At 38.8% G+C, this 20,207-nt stretch overlaps 1 protein-coding gene across 1 annotated transcript in view; it reads left to right on the forward strand.

Annotated features, from left to right (window-relative positions):
- Positions 1-20,207, forward strand: part of LOC135477461 (DNA mismatch repair protein Mlh1-like) — an 82,140-nt gene that overhangs the window by 35,000 nt on the left and 26,933 nt on the right. Inside the window, 2 exon segments of the mRNA XM_064757577.1 lie at positions 12,177-12,285; positions 19,997-20,060. Coding sequence (XP_064613647.1) covers positions 12,177-12,285; positions 19,997-20,060 — 173 coding nt within the window.

A 20,207-nucleotide genomic window follows, 5' to 3' on the forward strand; every position in this document is an offset into this window, starting at 1 on the left:
CCCACCATAATGCTGTCCGCCGTCATATAAGTGAAATATTCTTGAGTACGGCGTAAAACACCAATTAAATAAATAAATAAATCAAGTCAAATCTGAAAATTCTGTTATTTTTTTTATCGGTCAATGGTTCTGTGCAATAATTGCACCAAATAATACTGTCTGTGAGATTAAGTTTGAGAAGTCCTTTTCAATCCATGCCTGAAGTTTGCCTGTTTAATGTAAAAATTAAGAAATTTTCTACATTTACATCTTAACATTACTACATGTACCAAGCCAAATGCAATGAAACCTCGTTCATGGGAACACTGATGATCAAGCTCTTGAAAATGGGCAGCTTATTTTATTTTGACCACAGTTTTCGCTCACCATATGATAAACAGTGACATCCGGCCATACGTTGGAAGGTCTGGCAGCAACCTGCGGATGGTCGTGAGTTTCCCCTGGGCTCTGCCTCCCACCATAATGCTGGCCGCCATCATATGAGTGAAATATTCTTGAATATGGTGTAAAACACCAATGAAATAAATTAATTAAATAAATACTAATGACCGATTTAATCATTTAATTTTTAAAGTAGAAACATTACAGTGGTGTTCACAGCTTATAATAGACAAATATATCTATACTTTCTGGGGGGTCTTTGCTGGCAGACGGTTAAAAGTGCGCTGCAGCTGTCAGACCTATACCAGTGAGGTTATGCACTCAGATCCAACTCACACCTCTGACAGCTTGAAGTCATGGGGTTTGTCAGGTACACGTGTACCAAGCATAGAGGGGTATGATAGTTTACCACAGTCGCTCCAGTTGACTCATATACATGTATTTAAATGAAACCTTCTTGAAGAATGTATTAATGAATAATCAGATAAATCAACAGATTAATAAACGTTCTCTATGGGACATCTGAGGAGCCCTCGGCCTGAGGCTGTCATAGAAAATTCGTCGGACATGGTGATGTTTCCTGTTCGTTGATATTAATTATATATTGATACAGAGGTGCTCAATTAGCGACTTACATAACAAGCGGAATAGATGGCTCATAGTACCTCAGGCCAAGAACTTTCAACCTCCCCTGGTATTTATGTGTTTGACTCTCTTTTTTTCTAATACCTATTGTAGACACAGTGCAGTTACTGACAGTTGTCTAAAACTTCATGCTGGGCGATATGATATATAAAACTTTTGGGGTTAAGATTATGTGTACCTAACATTCCAATAATCCTGAATGACCACACTGACACCCCCCTCCCCCATGCCCCACCCTCACCCTCACTCCCCACCCTCACCCCCTTTCAGGATCACAGTTAAGCACACAATGATGTCATTATGCTACACGTACAATAGTTATATCACACCCTGGGTTATAAGCTAAATGGAGAACAGTTTCTGACTATCACTCAGTTGAAGCTTTCTCATTTCGGGCCCATTTTCAGTAAAACATTCCACTCAAGGCAATGTAACAAGAGCTTCCTCCAGAGTGTGATTTATGTCTCCTGTGACAGTAGGGGCAGGATGTATCACTTACAGAATGTTAAGGAGGCTGCAGGGTTGTGTCCCCCTTGGGGGTGATGTACACATAGGCTCAGGCAGGAAGGACTTTGTGAATTGCATTTGGTCTCTGCGGCCATATCACCTTACTTGCCACAATTATGAGGCTGCAAGCCCAGATCCAAGTCTTCCTGGTTTGGCTGTGGCCAGTTCAGAAGGGTTAGCTGCTAAATAACTGTAATAGTTAACTTTACCATGGTTCCAGCTAACCCTTAAAAATCCTTCAAAAAATTATTGAAATTTTTCATGACCTAGAAAGTCCTTGAGTAAATATTTCAGGCGAGAGCATAAATCTGAGCACTGCCAGAGTTAAATGAAAAATTAAAAATTCAAGTGAAATACGAGTACTGCAATAAATGTACTATTCATTTAGTCTGTACTTAAGTTACTTAATTCTGGGTTCCAAAGACTTCAGAAATGGTACTTGAAGTTGCTGCCTTACCCTTGGCACTCAGCACTGAGAGCTTAGAGCAAGGAAAAAGGACTAATTGTGAATAAGGTGAAAGTCTGCATACTCATTATGCTGTTCTGTTACGAGCCGTTGAAAGTGACATGTCGCATACCCTGTTCACTCTCAGGCTGCATTAAGATGATTTAAATGCGAAAGTGGCTTTGAGTCAGTTCGACATGACCTGTGTGAACGCAACTGAATTACATGAGGACATTCATTCTGTTTTCGGGGGTTTTTTTGTTTTAATTTTTTTTTTTTTTCGCCCCTGCTACATTTAGCTATGTAGCTAACTTTAAGACATTTTCAGGCCTTGAACATGTTTATCTGTGCCATGTCATGGCACTAAACATGTCACGGTACTAAACATGTCACTGAATTCATGTATCCATATTTGATATTGAAAGTATATACACCAGAAAAAAAAAAGCACTTTACAGTTTGAATAAATGCTCAAGTAATTGAAGCTATAAAAGTTAACAAGATACTGAGATGTGACAGATGATGGCTATGGTGGGAACAGAAACCCCAAGGGGTGTATGTTATTCCGTTAAATGACGTAGGTTACAGAACCGGGTACAAAACCCTTCATTAGGCTCAGGATGATGTACAGATATGTTGCTTATATTACTGAGCTATCTAAAATCTGACTGTATGAAAAGAAGGATTCCTCTTGTTCATAAAACCAGTTAATTTAACTGTGTATATATATATATATATATAGTTGCGTGAAGTCAAGTGCTTTCGTTTTTACAATTAGTTTTTATGTAAAACCCACCAGATTTTTTGCCGGATTAAGTTTTGGCCATGTGAATTTCATGGATATTAGACGACGACAGAACTTGTCGTATTTGTGAATCATGTTTGCTCATAGGAAGGTCTGGCAGCAACCTGTGGATGGTCGTGGGTTTCCAACAAACCATAATGCTTGCCGCCGTCATATTTGTGAAGAAGTTTTGAGTGCTGTGTCAAACACCAATCAGATGAATAAATCAATTGTGTTTGTTTGTCCACGGGGAGGGGGACATTTGTCAGACAACATATTCATCCATATGATGAGTACTGGAGACTAGCTGATTTCCATGTGTATAGAATTTCAAAGCCTTGATGTGTATTACACGTGTAATATAATCCCTTTCTGGAGACCCTTGCTTCCTGTCATTTTCCCCGCATATAGTCTCGTCATGATTGTACTAATTAGCAGTAATCCTCTCTCTGCAGGTATACATGTATCAGTCATGACAGTCTCACGAACGCTGTACCTCTGAAATTCATTCATTTAGAGAATTGCTCTTCGTGGGTGGGTGGTCCTGCCAGGGTAACATAAACTGCCCTTGGGGAGGGGTTGCTGTCTTGTGTATTATCAGAAGGTGGGGTGTAGCAGTCAGTAATGGGTATCTGTAGTCTTCATATACTAGTAAATCCTGAAATACATTGGATGACTTCAAATTTTGCTCCAAAAGTTGTATTTTTAGAAGCAAAAAAATGTCATAAAATATTGGTGCCCCCAAAAAATTTTAGTGTTGAAACATGCATTTTTTAAGCAGGAGCGCACCAGCCCCGATAGCTGAGTTGGGAGAGCGTCTGCTTAGGGGGTGGTAGATCCAGGGTGAGTCCTGGGTTGAGTCACAGGTCTAAGACCTTAAAAGAGGAAGTGGTAGCTTCCTCACTTGGCCGTCAGCACATAGGGGATAGTGCAACAACTGGTTGACCCATATCAGTATGATGGCTGGGGTTGGGGGGGGGGGGGGGCGTCTTACTTGTCTTCTTTAAGTCATCCCAGTATACTGGCTCTGGCGGGGCGGTTTACTTGCCTTTGGTAAGTCGTCTCAGTGAAGCAGCACTAGATAAGAGCGGTGGAAATCTGTCCTGCAACAAGGAGGCACGTACATTACATGCACTCCCAGGACTCCTTTGTCAGCATATGATTGAAAAATTGTTAAGTTTGACGTTAAGTCCCAAGCACTCACTCACTCACTCACACACTCACAACAAGCCTCAAAGTAACCTTTCTATAATCAGTAGAGCTCTCGATCAGAATCACATAAAATGGGCAACTTTGTCAGGGGCACAACGTTAGGTTATTCAATACAGTGGCATGAAGTTGCAAACATCAGGTTTGTAATGTATACCCTGCAAGCCCTCCGTTCTGTGCTTTTTATGTTTTATTGAATTCCAGGCAGCGCCAGCAGGGTCAGTACATGATCTGACTTGTCGGAAGTCCAGTAAATTGCTTAGGTCAGAGTTTTTTTGCCTGAGTTCAGGATGGAGTGGTTCCTGACAAAACTTAAGCCAAACATTCCATAAGTATAGTATTATGTTACTTAAGCAAAACACTTTTGCTGAAGCAAAATGACTGAAGATCCTACAAAGCTGCGTACTTTTAAGCTTTCGTTTGCTTTCTGTAACATACTTTAACATACTTGCGAATGAATGTCATAGTGATCAGTGCACATGCCCTAATAAGACATTTAGCTAGACTGTAGGTGTATATATAGCAAGGTATTATCAGAGCAGAAAAGGGCGCCTTTGTGGCTAATAGTGGCTTCCTCTCCGGTTGTAGGTGGGAATGTTTGCCCTTTGATCATCCAGGAACTCGGGGAATGTTCCCCTTTGATTATCCAGGAACTTTTCAATAAAAATGATGGGAGATTTATAGAGAATTTATGTACAAATTCTATAAACAACTCCAATTAAGTGAATTTTGATGTTTCATCACTTATTCAGGTGATTGCAGGCTGGAGCACATAGAGGACATACATGTAGGATAATGCTAGGATCTTCATACAATATTGGTAAACATGCTGTATTTGATCAAAAGTTTCATCTGTAATCAAGGTAATCATTTTGCCTGATTAAGAGCTAGCTCTGTTACCCGTACAAAGGTGCTTTGATTGATTTAAATATTTGATTGGTGTTTTATGCCATACTCAAGATTATTTAACTTATACTAAGGCTACCGGCATTATGGTGGGTCGGAGAGGAAGCCAGCGTGAGCTGGACTTGAACTCACAGTGACGGCATTAGTGAGAGGTTCCTGGGCAGTTGTGCTGTGGAGGCCCCAGAAAGGTGTTAGGACGTTATCCTTGTGCGAAAATGTTTCCGCACCAAAAATATATGAGAAAAGGAAATTGAAGTAATTATGGAACTTGAATGTTAGGTTTCAAAACCTTATTTATTTATTAAAATACTGCACCCCATGATGCACATGTAAACAAAAAGCTGGTTTTTATATCCTCATGTACATGCTTAATAGATTAAAACTGAATTGATGGCCACTCTGCCATGGGAATTTTAATTCTGCCTGGGCAATCTACCTGGGCCAGTGAATTATCAGATAACCAAAAGCTAGAATAGTCTTGATTCTAAATGTTCACGTGTCGTTTCAATAATGGCACTGTGTCTATTGAATAGTGAACAGGTAACTGATTACCCCCCTTAGAGTCTGTGCTCATCTGTTTGATCAATTGTGCCGACCTGCACAGACTGTATAAAGCCTGTTAGCTCACAGTTCGTTTCATTCCATTTATTATTATGCAACAATGCTTTCATCGGACGGGAATGTGGAATGATTGGTTTGATCTTTGGATCATATGGCCAGTCGGCTGGAACCTTTTATTTCCATATCACGTACTCATACCATAATCATACAGCTGACATACCAATAACAGGCTAATATGACTCGGTACTAATGCATTTCCTAAGTTTCAGCTTGGTCAAATGTACAGAACAGGCTTTGTGAACACATTTATGATAACTAGAGAAATATAATGGGTATGTGACATATGTTGAGAGTATCCATTAATTAGCCGACTTTGTCATGGTGTTAAACCATGAGCCAATCATTCAGCTTTTTCAGATATAAAAGAGCAACTCTTAGTGTGACATATAAAGTACAGGTGCCGTATTAGTTTGAAACAAAGCTAAATCAATTGAATTAGCCAATTGGTGGGCTTCACAAAAAGCATGATTTTGTTAGTCTACATAGAGTAATGCCTTAAGAAAATGCTCGAAATTAACACCTTGCAAACATGCGAAAAGGATTACAGTATGTGTACTTTAACTAAGCCTGTGCCCCTCTGAATAACCTTCCTGTACTTCTACATTCTGTATGTAAATCTTTTTTTTTTTTTTTTTTTTTAAAAACTGTTTCCTGGCTGAATGTGATTGAAAACCAACAATTCTACATAATTCTCTCTCTGATTCGGTGGCCTAGTGATTAACGTGTCTGCAGAGCACAGACTCAGGAACCTCTCCCCAATGTGTTCATTGTGGCCTTATGCATATCAGCTGGCTTCCTCCTTGGTCCTATATGTGGGGAAGATCTGTCAGCAACCTGGCGGATGGTCATGGGTTTCCTCCATGCTCTGCCCGGTTTCCTCCCACCATCTTGCTGGCCGCCATCATATAAGTGAAGTATTCTTAGTACAGCATAAAACATCAATCAAATCAATGAAAAAAATCAGTGAGTTCAACTGTTTGTTCTTTAGGTGCATTTTTTTTAATTATGTCACCTTTATGGATTTTAAATGACTAATTTTATACTGAAATTCAGTGATATGATCACGTTCTGCTTTAGTCAGCACAGAACTATCATACATTAAAAGTGTAGAAAAGATTTTTTTATCAGTATTATTGGAACATTTTTCTGAGATCAGTAGAATAATGTATATAGTTATGTCCCCCAAATCAAATTGATGAACGTGCTTAAATGGCATCGAAGCTCCGCTTCAAAAACCCAGATGTTTGAAGAATTAATTGTAACAGCTGAAATGTGTGTAGTTTTTTTTATTGTGCAGTTTTATGGTGTGGGTTTATGATGAGCCGCAGAGGGTGTCTTTATCTATAAAGGTGTACGGGATTAGAATGGCCTGTGATGGTTTCATGGAGATAAGGGCTGCTAGAAGCTGTAATCAATGTAATTGTTCAGATTGAATGAAAGAATCGAAGACATTGTTTTGATTGCAACAGTGGATATCATTCCTGAGAAACCGGCTCGGATAGCACAGTTGGTAGAGCGTCTGCTTCAGGAGCAGTAGATCCAGGATCAATCCTGGATCGAGTCAGACCTAAGACTTTAAAAGAGGCGTTGTAACTTCCTCGCTTGGCGTCCAGCATGAAGGGGATAGTGCAACGACTGGTTGGACCCATATCAGAATAACGGCTTGGGCCGTCCGGCTTACTTGCCTTTGGTAAGTCGTCTCAGTGAAGCAGCACTAGATAAAAGAACGATGGAAATCCGACCTGCAACAAGGAGGCACATTACATGCATTCTAAGGATTCCTTCTTCGTCATATGACTGAAAAATTGTTAAGTATGACATTAAACCCCAAGCTCATATCTTGAGCTAATGTGTCTGTACAACCAAGATAACAGAATCAAATCCAGGACATCCAGAAGTTAAAGGAATTTGCCTATGGACATGAGGAAAGAGGGGAAACAAAATTAAAATGTGATTTTGAAAAAAAGAAAAATTTTTACGTAAAAACAGGAAAGGGAAACCTAAAAATCAGGATATTGGGAAGCCAGTCAAGTTTATCTTCATTTAATAAAAAGATTTTAATTGTTAATCTCGGGGTTTGATCAACTTTTCACGAAGAAAGAAAAATTCACGCTCCGATTTTCTTTAGATACATGAACATGAATACGGTGCATGTCAGCTAGTCTGAGTATCAGACCAGTGCTTGAGTGTAAATGGATCTTACCATAGAATTACATCCTGTGAGATTTGTGATAAGGAGACAGCTAGCACACGCCCAAGATTTCTAGAAGCTTGCACGAGGAGGGTATGCAAATAACCCGTGATTCCAGCAACTATGAACTATAAGCCTTTTGTATCCAAAGGTTTTCAATTCCTTCGAGTTTTGGACAAAAAGACGTGTTCATGTGACAGATTGAAGAGACCTGAATGTTCCTCTGGCTAAAACCTCAACCTGACACCAAAAACCAAAGGAGTTAAATCTAGTAGCAATTTTCACATGAAATGCCTGTCTATATTTAATTGATTTTATACTTCACATTAATTTACAACAGTTCTGTCTTTCAGCCTGTCGGTTATTCATTTTGTGGAAATTTCAAAATGGCCTTATTATTGTGCCTTAGATTTAACAATGAATCATTGTTTTTCCCAAAATACCTTTACAATTGGATGTGGTTTATGGACATAAATTATTCTGTTGATTAAGTGGATTGTCACCTTTTTACTTGAAAATCAAATTGTGCAATCAGACAGATCAAATCTTTATTTATTTATTTGATTGGTGTTATACGCCATGCTCAAGAATATTTCACTCATACAATGGTGGCCAGTAGTAGTGTGGGAGGAAACCCATGGCCATCCGCAAGTTGCTGCAGACTTTCCCTCGTACGGCTAGACAGGAAGCCAGCATGAGCTTGACTTGAACTCGCACCGACCACATTGGTGAGAGGTTCCTGGGTCATTGCGCTGCACTGGCATGCTAGCCGCTTCAGCCACGAGGCCCCCAACAAATCACGTCAGCCTCTTTAATAGGGACATTCCGCTGAAAGAAATTCAGAATTTTTGAGTCAGTTTATTTTAATACAGAAATGAGCTGCATTTGACTAGCTTCCAACTAAACCTCCTGGACCTTGAAAAATATTCTGAAAAATGTCAATTAAGAGAATTAAATCCATTACTGGTCTGAACTGTTTGCCAGACGAGATAACATGCAAGTGAGACAACACAAAGATTTGCACAATGCAACATTCGCTCATGGAGCGCACATGTAAACAATATGATAGATTGATATTGAATTATGGCTAGGTCCAGTAAACCAAATACAATTTTCCATAATGTATTATAAAGTATTTGTATTTCCCAGCCATTTCTATGGAAGAACTGAAGTTACTGTCTCATCGTGAGACTGGTTTCTCCTTTGGCTTTGGTTCTGCGATTTTGCCCAGGTCACTTGCGTTAAGACGGTCACGTTATTTCTACCCGCCCACTGATTGGCTACATTCACTCAACTTGACTCTACTTGTTGACAAGAAATACACATGCACATTTCGGATTCAACAAAGTTGGATGGTGCTGTCAGAGTGTTGTTGAAAGGAGTTGAAGAACTCGACACGGCTCAACTTCTTGACTCAACTTCAAGTTGACTCTTGTTGAGTCAACAAAAGTTGAGTGATGTTGGGTAGTCTGGACTGGGCTTAAGGCAGCTATCACATGTACTATATCATGGGTGTCGGAAAAAAAGGTTTGGAAAAAGTAAATTAGACTAGACAAATGAAAATTTGAGGAGTAAAACATTTGTGAACTTCAGAAGTGCCTAATGGAAGGAGATGTCCTTTGTGCTTCTGGAAAAGGATAAGACAGATGATTGGTAGGTTTATGTCAGCAAAGGTTGCCAAACATTTTTCACAAGTCACATGACACAATGGGACTGGTTTTAACTACAACGATAAAAGAGTTTCAACTCCAAACTCCTCTATTAGTTCTCTTCACCAAACACTTGTTAGAGACAGTCAAGAGCTGGATTCGAACAAGTCAGCTGTTCGTGAACTTGATAAACCCTGTGAAACTGGTTGTCCCCAGAGGCTGGACAAAGGAATATATAAGATAAGGCCGTGAGCGTTCAACAGTTTTGGTGATCTGACCTTTTGAAGAAATCTGAGGAAATTGCAACCATACTTATCTCTTAGATTTCATCAGGAAATTACTGAAGCTACAAGAAGGTTTTCAGAACAACATTAAGGACTACTTATTGTACATGTATGAAAAATATAAAGATTTTTTTCGGTGTTATCTTGTGTGGCATCCTGATGTCTAATGAAGGTTACGTCTAAATGTCAGAAGAAGAATGTCCTGGAGAAATGTTCTTTATTACACTCCAAGTTGGTGGCTGTACATGTATAAAACTTGCGCTAGAGTACAAGCCTGTCATAGGGTCGTAAATTTATGCACAAACACCGCACAGTGTCTTTTACCACCACATTGATTGATAACTCCGTAACGTATGAAGTCACTGCTCTGCAATCCTTAATACCCATATGGTAAACAGTGACATCCGGCCGCACATGGGAAGGTCTGCCAGCAACCTGCGGATGGTCGTGAGTTTCCCCCGAGCTCTGCCCGGTTTCCACCCACCATAATGCTGGCTGCCATATAAGTGAAATATTCTTGAGTACGGTATAAAACATCAAATAAATAGATAAATGAACAGTCACATTTGTGACATGGTAATAATTTTGGTCTTTCTGGTTGATTTTATGGCAAGGTCTTAGAACTATATGCGTGTAATCAGAGGATAATGTCTTTCTACTTTGTTTTTTTTTATTTTTTGATTTGGAGGTCAATATGTATCACATGAATTGAACATTAAGCAATTAAGTGTCTAATTGTTACCAGTGCTACATTGGTTGGATTGACCTGTTTCAGGGCTTCACAAAAAGTAAAATTTTATCAGTCTACCCCAAAAAATGCAAACTCTGAGTATGAATTTTGTAAACATATGAAAAGGTTGAAAAATTACAATAATTAAGGTCCTTTAATATATTGCGTTGGTATTTTGCATCCTTGTGTCTAGGATCCAACAAAGAGCTTTGTGGACCTTTTCTTTTTTTTTTGACACAATGGACCAGGCTTATAACGAGGCCCTGTACTTGGTAAAATAACTGACAAAATACTAAGGCATTTAAATAATTCCGGACACTGCTGTCAGTCATTGTAGAGGTAACCGTTACAGTCAGAATAATGAAACCAGTGGTGATATAGCAATTAAGGATGTTGAATGGCAACCACCAAAAAAAAAAAAAAAACAGCAATAATAATTGTGTTATGAGCATTTTCGAAATCATCAGCACCATTGCCACAGTCATCGCTGTCATTACTATAATACACATACATGTATACGTATCAGTTTTGCAGCCTTCCTACCAATTCTGAGTTTTCTTGGCCGCAAAACAGATCAGTGTATTCAAACAAAAAATGAAATAATATATAATAGGGAATGCTTTTAAATCTTCATTAACTCTTAGCATATTTCGCTTTGGCAGTTGTGGTGTGCATGGATTCTGTCTAAGTGTATATGTACATAGTTTGATGGGAATCAATGATTTGTCAACGCCAAGAGATTATTCTTCATCTCAGATTGTCAATTTTGGGGTCAGACTTGCGACTGCTCTCTTTGCTTGAAATTAAGTAATATCCAATCATACATCTTTATCAGAACTGAATTATGGCCTATTAATCTCTGCTTAAGCTGAAATGCTCCAAGAATCTTCCGCTTGATGGACAAGGAACTTGTCAGGTTTGTGGCATAACTTTTGAAAAATGTACCGCATTGCCTGACTGGGTCCTATTAAGCCTGTCCTAAAATACTCCGAGTAATGCAATTATGGGCCCTCAATATTCTCAGTTCATCTACAGTTATTGCAGTATATAATATAAATGTAATCAAATCTCCATAAACTAGGGAAATACAAATACCCTCAATTATACTGGAGTGTCCTTGAGTGACTCACTCAGCTAATGCTTAGTTTTTTGCAGTGAATTTCAGCGAAATGACACTGAACACTTTTCAGAGTATTTGGACACGATATTTTGTTTAAATAAACCCTGTCTCTCTTTTTTTTTTATACTTTTCATTCTTTTATTGTCTCTTTCATATTAGGAGGATTCTCCATTTAAAACTATGGTTTGTTCTGTGCAAGACAGTGGTGTTTTTCTGTCAGAATTTCGAGAAGGTTCAAGCACGGGTTTCCTTGTTTCCTTAAAAATCAAGTCAAGGTGCCTTGTCTGTAGTTTTCAGATATTTGGATGAGATTTTATATTCATTTTGAAACTGTATAAATGTTTTTTCTATACAGTACTCTCATGTTGTTTATCAATTATTTAGTTTGGTGAGAAAATCTCAAGATTTCTTCATGGGTATTTTGAGTTAGCTGATGGCTTTTTTTTTTTTTTTTTTTTTTGTCTTCTTCATTTCAAGGCTGTATTGATGATTTTTTCTTGGAATATTTTTGTGTGCCACTTTCACAAAACTTTGTAAATCACGTTTCTGGTAACTTTTTTATAAAAGATCTCATGGTTATAGTGCCACAAGGCGATGTCATTTACCAGAAAAGTTACAAAATACGAGGATTTGTGAATGTGGCTCTACTGTTGTATTATCTGTACATGTAAGTTTTCAGGATGTTGTCTTTGTCTGGGCTACAGGTATCAGAGATCTTCTTCAGAATCACAAGTTTGTGGGATGTGTGAGTGAGGACCTAGCCTTGGTACAACACGGAACCAAACTGCACTTAGTGAACACATCAGTCCTCTCGTGAGTGCCTACTTTTATTACCACCTGCCTTCTTTTATTACCACCTGCCTGGTTTCACTCCTCTCGTGAGTGCCTACTTTTATTACCACCTGCCTTCTTTTATCACCACCTGTCTGCTTTTATTACCACCTGCCTGGTTTCACGCCTCTCGTGAGTGCCTACTTTTATTACCACCTGCCTTCTTTTATCACCACCTGTCTGCTTTTATTAACACCAGCCTGCTTTTATTAACACCTGCCTACTTGTATTGCCACCTGCCTAGTTTCATTTCCACCTGTTTACTGTCATTACCATCAGCCTACCTTTTATTACCACCTGCCTATATTTATTTCCAACTGTGTGGAACCAGGCAGGCAGCCATAAAGCAACTTTCTGAAAAACCTGGTGCACAGATTTTGATGAAATTTTGGGAACAGATTGGCCTTGATCTATTAAGGACAGACCCAGTAAATTTTCCATCTTTCCGAATATTGTATATTTAGTTTTTGTTCATTTTGGTTTTTTTGGGGTTTTTTTTTTTTCCTCTCGTTTGTTTTTTTCCTTGCCAAATGGGAGGATAACCTCTCTGACACCTTACATCCCCTTGGCCACAATTAAGCAGCTTCTTGTTGAACCACTCCATATTGGGATCACTCTTATACCCCCCATTCTTAATTTGATCCCACTCTGTCATATCACCCATTAAGGACATTAATTGCACTTACGAACTCTGGCCCTTTAATTTTACATGAGGGAGAAATTCTGATGAATGGCACAAGAGCAATGTATTTATCTATAGCTAAGGATCTTCGTCACTGGCCAGGAAGTGCCTGGAGACGAGGCCATTTATTCTGAGGCGCAATTGGTCAGGTCAGAGAATGACCCTATAAATCTGGTGATGGAAAGAACGGGTGTCGCTATCGGATGTGATAGCACAGCAGTTCACCGCTGAAGAACTAGGCCCACATTCCATTTATAGAGCTTCACTTAATTTATACTGATGGTCAGTGGAGATTGAAAGTTCATTTCCAGCTTTGTAGTTACCAGCAGCTTGATATGCTTTGACTGATATCTGGACAGCGAAGAAAAAAAAAAAAAACATTTGATTTCTGTCCAGGTTTCAACAACAGCTGCATTTTTATGCAAATGTTGTCCACGGCTAAGTCAGTCGTTTTGATACATTCTCTTTGATCTATTGATCCGAGAAAGGTGTTTTTGTTACCGTTAGATAGGTTTATATCCTCATTGCAGTTAATAGAAAGGTTTCAGCACCAAAAGGTGAGGCAGTGTTTTTATGCAGTAAAGATGCAGTCACCTGGCTTATGCTTGCATGGAGCATCTTCTATCAATCTCAGGTGTCAGGTGTAAAGTCAGGTCAGGTGTAAAACCTTAGTTGGTCAGTGAAGCGTGAAGTTTATTTTAAGAGATGCTTTAGCTGGGTGATGATATATCATGGGCATTTATGCATGTTCATGGTTTTGTCTGGAAGAGCTGACATATATCTAATCCTACCCAGACCTCCACCAGATATAGGTATTTGCCCTTTTGTAAACTCATGTGCTCATTCTGAAAAATGCCTCCACCCCCCCCCCCCTCCCTTCTCCCCCCCTCCACCCTCCCTTCTCCCCCCCCCCCCCCCTCCACCCTCCCTTCTCCCGGTAGGTGCTTTATGATTCCAATGCCTCAGTGATATCACCCATTTAAATGGCATTGAATGCAGTTTACTGAAAGTGACCCTTTAATGTTCGGTAAAGGAGGAAATTTGATGAATGGTTCATCAATAAACAGTATACTTACTCAGTGTCTACAGGGTCTTATTGACTTGCCAGAAATTCCCTGGAGATAAGGCCATCAAGTCTGAAGTCTTGGCCAGGTCACCGAACAGCGGTATAAATCTGGTGGTTGAAAAAGGGTGTGTGTCTAGCTGAGGCAGTTCGTTGCTCAAGTGCTTACGGACCAGTTGGTAAACTGAATTACTTGGTCACAAGCTACGTCTTGATTGTCAGTGTAGGTTGAAGGTTCAAATCCAGCCCTCTCTTAGTTACTCTCTCTCTCAGTTTACTTCAGTAGATGCGTTTCCATACTTTGAGTGTAATGAGTAGCCATAATTTATATTTTATTGACTACAATTTATTTTGGAAACAAGTCTATACTTAAAACGAATGTTTTAATGACTGCAAGTTTCAGCCACACTTACTCACAGTGTAAAGGTTCTAACAACGGCAATATTCGGCCATTAATAACTATGCTTTCCTCACAATTGTCAAAGAAGGCACCGTATACATTATTGGCGAATGATCCCTTCTCTTTGATATGTTTATTTATTTATTTGATTGGTGTTTTATGCCGTACTCAAGAATATTTCACTTATATGATGGCGGCCGGCATTATGGTGGGTGGAAACCGGGCAGCACCCCTTTGATATAGAGGGTTAGAATGGTGAAAGTAGCAGTGTTAGAACATACATGTACACATTTCACATCAGTGAGTATTAATTCTAATTTGAATATACTGGATGTATCCTGGCTTTGTATAAGTCACAGAATTCCAAGTGGGCACTGAGGGCATTTGAGAATACATGAATTTTGGCAACAGGTTTTCAAGGTCATAAAAGCACTTGTAGAAGAGTTTCGGGATATGTCCTAGAATGACTTGATTGTTTTATGTGAAATATCATAGAGATTGAATGTGTACTTTACGGACTAGCCGATAAATGAGCAAAATAATATCCGTTTATCATATGGAATCTGCCTAATATACAGGGTGGAGCAAAAACCTGGATCCAGAGGCAATTTACTGTATAACAACTTGCAGTTTAAAATAAGTATGCAAACTGACTTCCACCTTCCTCCAAATACTTTTCTCACTTGGGAGACACATGGTCTTTGCAATTTTGGAAGAGTTATTCCCTCTGGTTTCAATTTCTTGTGTGATGTTAATTTTTAGCGCTTGTAATGTTCTTGGTTTGTTAGCATAAACCACAATTGCCTTTGGGTCTAGACTTTTCCTCCACCCTGTATATGCCTTGAGGGGTGTTGTTGAAAAAATTAAAAGCAATAGAGGAGTGAATGATACATGTTAAAATGTAGTCTTCCAAGGTGACAACTTTACAGGTACCTCAATTCTGCTACGTTTGTGACTTTGTACAAAAACCTTTTGATTATATTGAGTGACATATGGCTTAAGACTGTACTCTCCGTACAAGTCAAGTGAATGCCCACGTGCATCATCCAATCTGTTTTAGGGGCCTCCGTGGCTCAGTTGGTTGGCTTGCTAGCGCAGCATAATGACCCAGGAGTCTCTCACCAATGCAGTCGCTGTGAGGTTAAGTCCAGCTCATGCTGGCTTCCTGCCCGGCCGTACCTGGAAAGGTCTGTCAGCAACCTGCGGATGGTCGTGGGTTTCCCCTAGGCTCTGCCCGGTTTCCACCCACCATAATGCTGGCCGCCGTCGTATAATTGAAATATTCTTGAGTACGGCATAAAACACCAATCAAAGAAAAAAAAAAAATCAAAACTGTTTGATCACCTGCAAATCCATCAAAAATTAAAATGGCCCTTAGGGAATCAGGTGAGTAGGAGCTTAAAGTGAGTTCATATAAATTGAAGATTTGTAGATTGTAAATATTCTATGGACAAAACATGGAAACTTTTGACACAGAAAATGAGCACCACATCTCCTAAGTGTGGTCTGACCATGTTTTGATCCATTTTTGTAAATTCTTTCAGTACATTACACAACGAAAAAAAGGGATCCGAGGCAGAAAATGTTTTCAAGACGCCTTGGATTTCAAATGGCTTTGACTTCCTCTCACCTTTTGTGGTCACTTTAACATTTTCGTTAAACATTCTTTTAACTTAGTTTTAATTTCTACGTGTGGAGTATGTTATTGTGATACCACACTTGCTAATATTGGGTGCTTTCTAGATTGAATGAGAATGAACTGTATGTCCCTGATTACTCATGCCATCAAGATGAAAGACATCTAAAAAAGCAGAAACTTTAAGTCGGCTTGATTGTGATTATGTTCAAACTGAACGCTATTGGTAAAGATGCTGTGAAAATATTTTTTCAGACACCTAAATGCATCGAAATGTTTGAAATCTAGATTTCATCAGCATTTTGAACCATGTATAGCAGGCATTAATAATTAGATTCTCTGATGTCTGATGATTAAACTTTCCCTAGTCTAAACACAGCTTTTTTTTACCAGCGAGCAATCTGATTTATTTCTCACATATTAAAGCTTAAGCACATAGTATGAAAATAATGCCTTATTAGTCGAATGTGAAGAAAGGAAAAGCTGATGTGAAATCAGAGGGCTTTGAAAGTGGCAATGTACAGGCCATACAGCTCACCTTTGATATAGAATTCAAACTTTGAATACATTTAATACCATTATAATAATTCTAAACATATACATGTGAGTATGAGTACCCTTAGATATAGTTTTCGGCAGACCATAAGATATTGATCGATGCTTACTTTGATCTGATCTGTCCGCTATCTGCAGATGGTCGTGGGTTTCCACCGGTTTCTGCTCGGTTGCCTCCCACCATAATGCTGGCCGTCATCGTATAATTAAGCGAAATATTCTCGAGTATGGCATAAAACACCCTTAAAACTTTGATAATAAATTTTATGATTTGGCATAAAACTTTGATCTGCCTTTTACTGTAAAACTTACTGTTACTTAAGCTCAGTTTGTTTGAATATGTTATACAAAATCCATTATACATAACAGATGGCCAGATGTTATTATTGAAACTTGGATTATGTGATCATAAAAATGCGAACACCACCTGTGATCACCTGTGTTCATCTTTCAACATTTAGGATAATGATAAAGTAAAGTTTCTATGGCAACATCTGTAGGATTCATAGGCAGATCAAAAACACATTTTTTTGGCCTTAAAAGTAAGTTTTGATTCAACTGCTTTTGTTTTTTTTTTGTTTTGTTTTTTTTTTAAGAAAAAGATTTTCAAAGCACCATTTAGAATTGACCAGCCCGAATAGCACAGTTGGTATAGCATCCGCTTCGGGAGCGGTAAATCCAGGATCAATCCTGGGTAGAGTCACACCTAAGACTTCAAAAGAGGAAAATGTGGCTTCCTCGCTTGGCGTTCAGCATGGAGGGGATGGTGCAACGACTGGTTGACCCCTACCAGTAAAATGGCTATGGCGGGGCAGCTTGCTTGCCTTCGGTAAGGTGTCTCAGTGAAGCAGCACTAGATAAAAGATGGGTGGAAATGGGTCCTGCAACAAGGAGGCACATTACATGCACTCTGAGGATTCCTTCGTCATCATATGACTGAAAAATTGTTGAGCACGACGTTAAACCCCAGTCACTCACTCACTCACCCCATTTAGAATTGAGAATTTAAATAAACCCTGGAAATGAAGTGCGACCTACAGAACTTAACAAAATGCCACAAGTGTTCATTTTGTTTAAAATCAAAATGGAGAAGAATTGTTCAGTCCAAAGTGTATTGGTTTTTCTTTTTCTCCATTTGTGGAGTGCCAGACTTATTAAAGCACTGCTGCTGAAAAATTAAAACACAAGATGATTGATCGAGGCATGCTACACGTGTATTCGGGATGTGAGATATTAGCTTGTTTACATTCTGATCCCACCTACTTGGATCATCGCCTGTGCGTCTACAAGATTATGTCAGTGTAACACGACTGATGGTTTAACTCGCCCAAAATCCAAGATCCGTGATGATAAACCTTGTTGACATTTCCCCATCCTAGAAATTAGCTTATCCAAATCCGTGAAACCTTGTCTGTTCATGAATTACTGCAAGCCAAAAAAGCGTCAACCAAAAGTCAACCAAAGAAATGTGTCGAGTTTTCGAGAGCTAATGCATATTTTCCTTATCTTCTTAACATTTGAGGTAGAGTCTTGGATTAGCCATGATCTTGTGAGGCAGTGCAAATTGACTTTAAATGTTTTTGGGTATGCATCTCAATTAGCTGATTGTGCAACCAGCTTTACGTGAAAGACACTGTTGGGTGACACGTAAACAACTTTAGGCTGCTGTCTTTGAAATGAAATTTTTAGCCAAGAATGTGGATGTTGTACACTACATGCATGTTTATGTTGGTTTGCTGATTTTGTCATAAGTCTCTTCTTTTCATCCCATTTTCGACTCCAGTGAACCTGACGGTGCATTCATGCTCTCATAGTCAACAGAGAGCATACGTCCACATGGGCTTGTAACTTCAGTAATTATGACATTTGGATGAGAGCTCTAAAGACAAATAAACTCGCAACTTGCGGCATGTTGTCAACCACCTGTCTTAAGAGCAATGGTCGTGCTCGTCACATGGAGGAAAATTTGTCAGTAATATGACAAAGGTTGGTGGTTTTATATTTAATTAATGCCTGGAAAAGCCTGGTATTAAACTTACAACTGACAATCATTTATCTTCAGGATACACAATATGTAAGATAACAGCAGACAGATTAAAACCAGAGCAATGGCGTAATCTATGAAATACAGCCTCTTGTCAGTTTGATTTTCACAACTTCATTAACTTAAAATTGTAGTACACCCCTATAGCACCGTGGCCTAAAAACAATTAGGTACGAAAAAATATGCTAATTGCAATGTATTAGACATCACTGGTCTAGAAGTATTGTCATCAGATATACATGGGCATACGCATTAAAACAATGCAAAGGGAACAGGCCTCGGGTACTTGAATCCTCCAGCAGAATATCGGGTTATTTTTGGAATGGAATGATGGAGGATATTGCACAGTGAAGATTAAAACTTAACAAATGTTTTTCGAGTGAGGTGAAAATGAGTTATCATTTCCACCTTTCACAAGAAAAAAATTTATGATGTTCAGTCTTCACTGTGCAATATTCTTCTTTGTCTTCACTGTGCAATATTGTGATTTTGTGTATTTGAACAAGTTTAGGAAATGCTTTTAGCTGTGTACCTTCACAGACTTGTGTATATAGCATTACGTCGCACTTGACGTCTTGTATAATGTTCTGTCTTATTGCGTGACATAAGAAATATTAAAATAGACTGAACTTGTGGTGTGACAGAATGTATCATTTTGATGTCATAACTTCAGGTTTTGTATTAACAAAAGTGGTATCTAACTCTAGCCAGTGTGATATCACTGCTATCATTTAAAAAAATTCCGTGCATTTCGCCTTTATATAAATAATAAAATATACTACAACGCAGAGTAAAAGCAGTGTGATAGTTGAAAAATGGTGGGGGGGGGGGGCCTCCATGGCTCAGTTGGTTAGCGCGCTAGCGCAGCGTAATGGCTTCCTCTCCGGCTGTACATGGGAAGGTGTGCCAGGATCCTGAGGATGGTCGTGGATTTCCCCTGGGCTCTGCCCACCATAATGCTGGCTGCCGTCGTATAAGTGAAATATTCTTGAGTACGGGGTAAAAAAACACAAATCAAAGAAAGATAGAAAAAGGGTAACAAATATATACAGCGATATACAGCGATAAAGTTTCAAGATGGATTTGCAGAAAGCACCAATGGCATGCAGTTGTCAAGCAGATAATCACTTTTTGTTTACGTTTTGTGGTTAAGGTGTTACATGCTTTGTAAATTTATTTCCATTGTGTGTAATTTTACTACTATTCTTTGTAAATTTATTACTATTCTTTGTAAAAAAAATTTCATTCTTCGTATTAAAATTTATTTTATTCCTCGTAAATTTATTACTATTCTTTTTCTCTCTGTAATACAGGAAAGAGCTGTTTTACCAGATAATGATGTATGACTTTGGTAACTTTGGTATCCTGAGGTTATCGGTGAGTACAAAGGCAGAATTGCTTGTGTTTAAATGACTGATTATCTTGTTTATTTCTGACGTTGCCAATATTCCAGGACTACTTTGTTATGATCCTGCCAGAACCACGAAATTAGTATGGCATTCAGGATGACAATGGTGTGGGTAA

This window comes from Liolophura sinensis, chromosome 11, assembly GCF_032854445.1.
Source record: "Liolophura sinensis isolate JHLJ2023 chromosome 11, CUHK_Ljap_v2, whole genome shotgun sequence".
In the NCBI taxonomy this organism is placed as follows: Eukaryota; Metazoa; Mollusca; class Polyplacophora; order Chitonida; family Chitonidae; genus Liolophura; species Liolophura sinensis.